Below are 3077 nucleotides of genomic sequence, written 5' to 3' on the forward strand. Positions count from 1 at the left end.
CATATATTACGAATCATCAAACGAATCAAACAATATACTCTATGTGTAACAATCAGTATGTAGTGTATGTATAACTTGTGTGAAGAAATGATAATCTTTTTTTTTTTAAAGGCAGTCTGACAAGAATGAAATATAATGGTGTAAAATCAGAGACAAATATCTTTTAAAAAATAGTAAATGGTTTGGACAGATATAATGGTGTTAAGTGAAAGAAAAACTGTGTAAAAGAAAAAGAGACTCATCATGGTACGGTAGGGGCTCTCCAGAGGGAAAGTCCCAGCTCCAAGGCCAAAGTAACCCCGGTGCTTGGAGACTTTCCAGGGGGAAGGTCGTAACAGGTGTGGCCCTTAAGGATAGATAAAGCGGAGCAACACCACTGTTAGTCAGAGTTCTTCTGGTGCAGCTCCGGCTCGCTACTGAATGCTCTCAGGTTTTGTTGTCAACAATAAAACTCTACGGCTTTTAAGTTGACTTCTACTGCTTTTTTATTTGACTGAATTTTTGGACTTTTGGACCACGAGTGGAACTTAGTTTTTCACCACAACACCCAGACAAGCGGGACTTCTTCTTCTTCGTGCTTGGCGGTTGACATGACAATGAATGTGTTGTGTAGTGTATATGAAAAAAGAAGCTAACAGGCAAGCTAACTCAGAGGAACAAACTTTACTCTTTCTTATTCAGGTACCAGTCACAGTCACTCTCTTCTTCATGGGGTACATCGAGTGACACTGCCACCCACTGGCATAATATATATTGCAGGCACACGTATATACCACAAAATGTTTACGGCATTATGTCACCAACTCAAATTTCTTCTGATTTTAATTTGTAGTAATGAGTAACGAAGATGGTTGGGAGAAATGTATTGGAGTAAAAGTACACATTTTACTTAGGAAATATAGTGGAGTAAAAGTGAAGGTTGTCAGAAATAAAAATAACAAAGTAAAGGACAGATATGTGAAATTTCTACTTAAGTAGAAATGTAAAGAAGTATTTGTACTTCGTTACATTACAACACTGGGTAAGGTCAGCTCAGGTGCTGTTGGATGGGCGCTGCTGACTACTTCCAACACTGTGGTTTTCTCAACCCCAGAGCGTGGCGGATTCTCTTCCAGAGTGAAGTCTTCTTTGGTTTCTCAGGGAGAACACTGGAGAGAGACTTCTCCTCAGTGACATCATCCTTACTCTCTCCATTGAGCTCCCGACTGGAAACATCAGCTTCATGACAGTGGCAGACCACATTGTAAGAAGCTTTGAGCTTCATCAGCTCTTCTTGGAGAACCTTCTCCTGGAGCTCAGTGTTGAACTTCTCCTGGTTGGTAGTCTGATTTTTACAGACCTCATGATAAGAATCTCTGAGCTTCATCAGCTCTTCTTGGAGAACGTTCTTTTCCTGCTTCTCCTCCTGGAGCTCAGTGTCGAACTTCTCCTGGTTGGTAGTCTGATTCAGACAGACCTCATGATAAGAAGCTCTGAGCTTCATCAACTCTTCTTGAAGAGCATTATTCTCATCCTGAAGCAGATCGCTGGTTTGAGTCTCCTTGTCCATGGAGTCAATCTTTTGGCTGTGAGCTTGCCTTTCCTCCATCTCTGTCACCACAAGCTCAACCCTGCTCAAATCCCTTTTCAAAAGGGCCACCTTCTCCCTCAGAGCCACATTGTCCTCTTCCAGAGCCTTCACATTGTTGCTTTGTACAGCCAGTTTGCCATTGTGGGCTTTAGAGTGAGCTGTCATTTTCTCCTTCTCCCTCATCAGAAGCTCATCGTTCTGTTTGAGCTTCTCTTCCAGAGCCTTCACCTTGTTCCTCTGTACAGCCAGTTCAGCCAGTTTACCATTGTGGGCTTTAGAGTGAGCTGTCATTTTCTCCTTCTCCCTCATCAGAAGCTCATCTTTCTATTTGAGCTTCTCTTCCAGAGCCTTCACCTTGTTGCTCTGTACAGCCAGTTCAGCCAGTTTGCCATTGTGGGCTTTAGAGTGAGCTGTCATTTTCTCCTTCTCCCTCATCAGAAGCTCATCGTACTGTTTGAGCTTCTCTTCCAGAGCCTTCACCTTGTTGCTCTGTACAGCTAGTTCAGCCAGGACACCAATGTGGGCTTTAGAGCGAGCTGTCATTTTCTCCTGCTCCCTTATCAGAAGCTCATCATTCAGTTTGAGCTTCTCTTTCAAAGCCTTAATCTCAGACTGCATTGTTCCACATGTCTGAAAAATGGAAACATGGAATTCATTATTAAAAGACCTGAACCTGAACATACATTTCTAAAAAAAAATAATTCTTACCAGGATGTCCATTTTGGTAAAGGGGGATTTGTAGTTATGAGAGCAGTGTCTTCTTGATGAATTTTTACTGAACAAATCAGCGGTTGTCTCCGTAGGCAGGAATGTTGTCTTCACTAATGAGGACTGTGGTCTTCTCAGTTGACGGTCTGTTATTTTCACAAGCTAATAACTTGAAGCAAGGGAACTTGTTATTTATGTTTGGTAGTTCAGAGGACCAAAGAAATATCCTTTAATGTCTAGAGTTTTTGGTTCTTTGATTGGATTTGATAAGGATTTGCAGGCCAGCAATCCCTTTGATGGTTGCCCCCACATCAATCATCAAAGAAGATTTTTAAGAAGCAACCGTTTCCATGGCAATTTTTATAACTGCACAACATGGCGGCCCCTGGGGGTTTATCAGGTTGACTTCTATATGATGCACATCACTGCGGAGCATACACAAATCCTGAGCTAGGCGGCTACTATACACATGTTGCACTGATAGCTACAGTGATCCCTGTCTGAGACTGAGGTTAGTCTCTTGACCAAATGAAGAAAATCAATCAAAGATTTCAGATCCATTAGATAATGTGTGATATGCTTGAGGGAATTAATGAAATATGCTATGAAGTGTTAAATTAAGTATGTAGATATGTACATAAGCATCAACAAAATATAAGTCTATGTGTCAGTAAGCACATAGTGTGAAATCTTAACAGCACAAGCATTATAAAATAAATGTAGTAGGATGAAAATAAAATAATGAAAATGGAAAACACTCTAGAGCAGCTGTAGTCAACTACTTTACCATCACCGGGAA

General features: G+C 41.1%; 1 protein-coding gene across 1 annotated transcript; it reads right to left on the bottom strand.

Annotated features, from left to right (window-relative positions):
- Positions 1–865: 865 nt before the first annotated feature.
- LOC138407737 (golgin subfamily A member 6-like protein 22) lies at positions 866–2502 on the bottom strand. The gene is made up of 3 exons (XM_069525094.1): positions 2279–2502; positions 1925–2200; positions 866–1798 (listed from the first exon to the last, which is right to left on the bottom strand). The coding sequence occupies exons 1-3, from the start codon at positions 2288–2290 to the stop codon at positions 1061–1063; spliced, it is 1026 nt and encodes a 341-aa protein (XP_069381195.1). The 5' UTR covers positions 2291–2502; the 3' UTR covers positions 866–1060.
- Between the last annotated feature and the right edge of the window lie 575 nt (positions 2503–3077).

This window comes from Paralichthys olivaceus, chromosome 5, assembly GCF_024713975.1.
Source record: "Paralichthys olivaceus isolate ysfri-2021 chromosome 5, ASM2471397v2, whole genome shotgun sequence".
Classification (NCBI taxonomy): domain Eukaryota; kingdom Metazoa; phylum Chordata; class Actinopteri; order Pleuronectiformes; family Paralichthyidae; genus Paralichthys; species Paralichthys olivaceus.

Coding starts and splice junctions, on each gene's coding strand:
- LOC138407737 (XM_069525094.1), bottom strand. Junction 1,799..1,924: donor TGGCTGTACAGAGCAACAAG/GTGAAGGCTCTG, acceptor CAGAGGAACAAG/GTGAAGGCTCTGGAAGAGAA.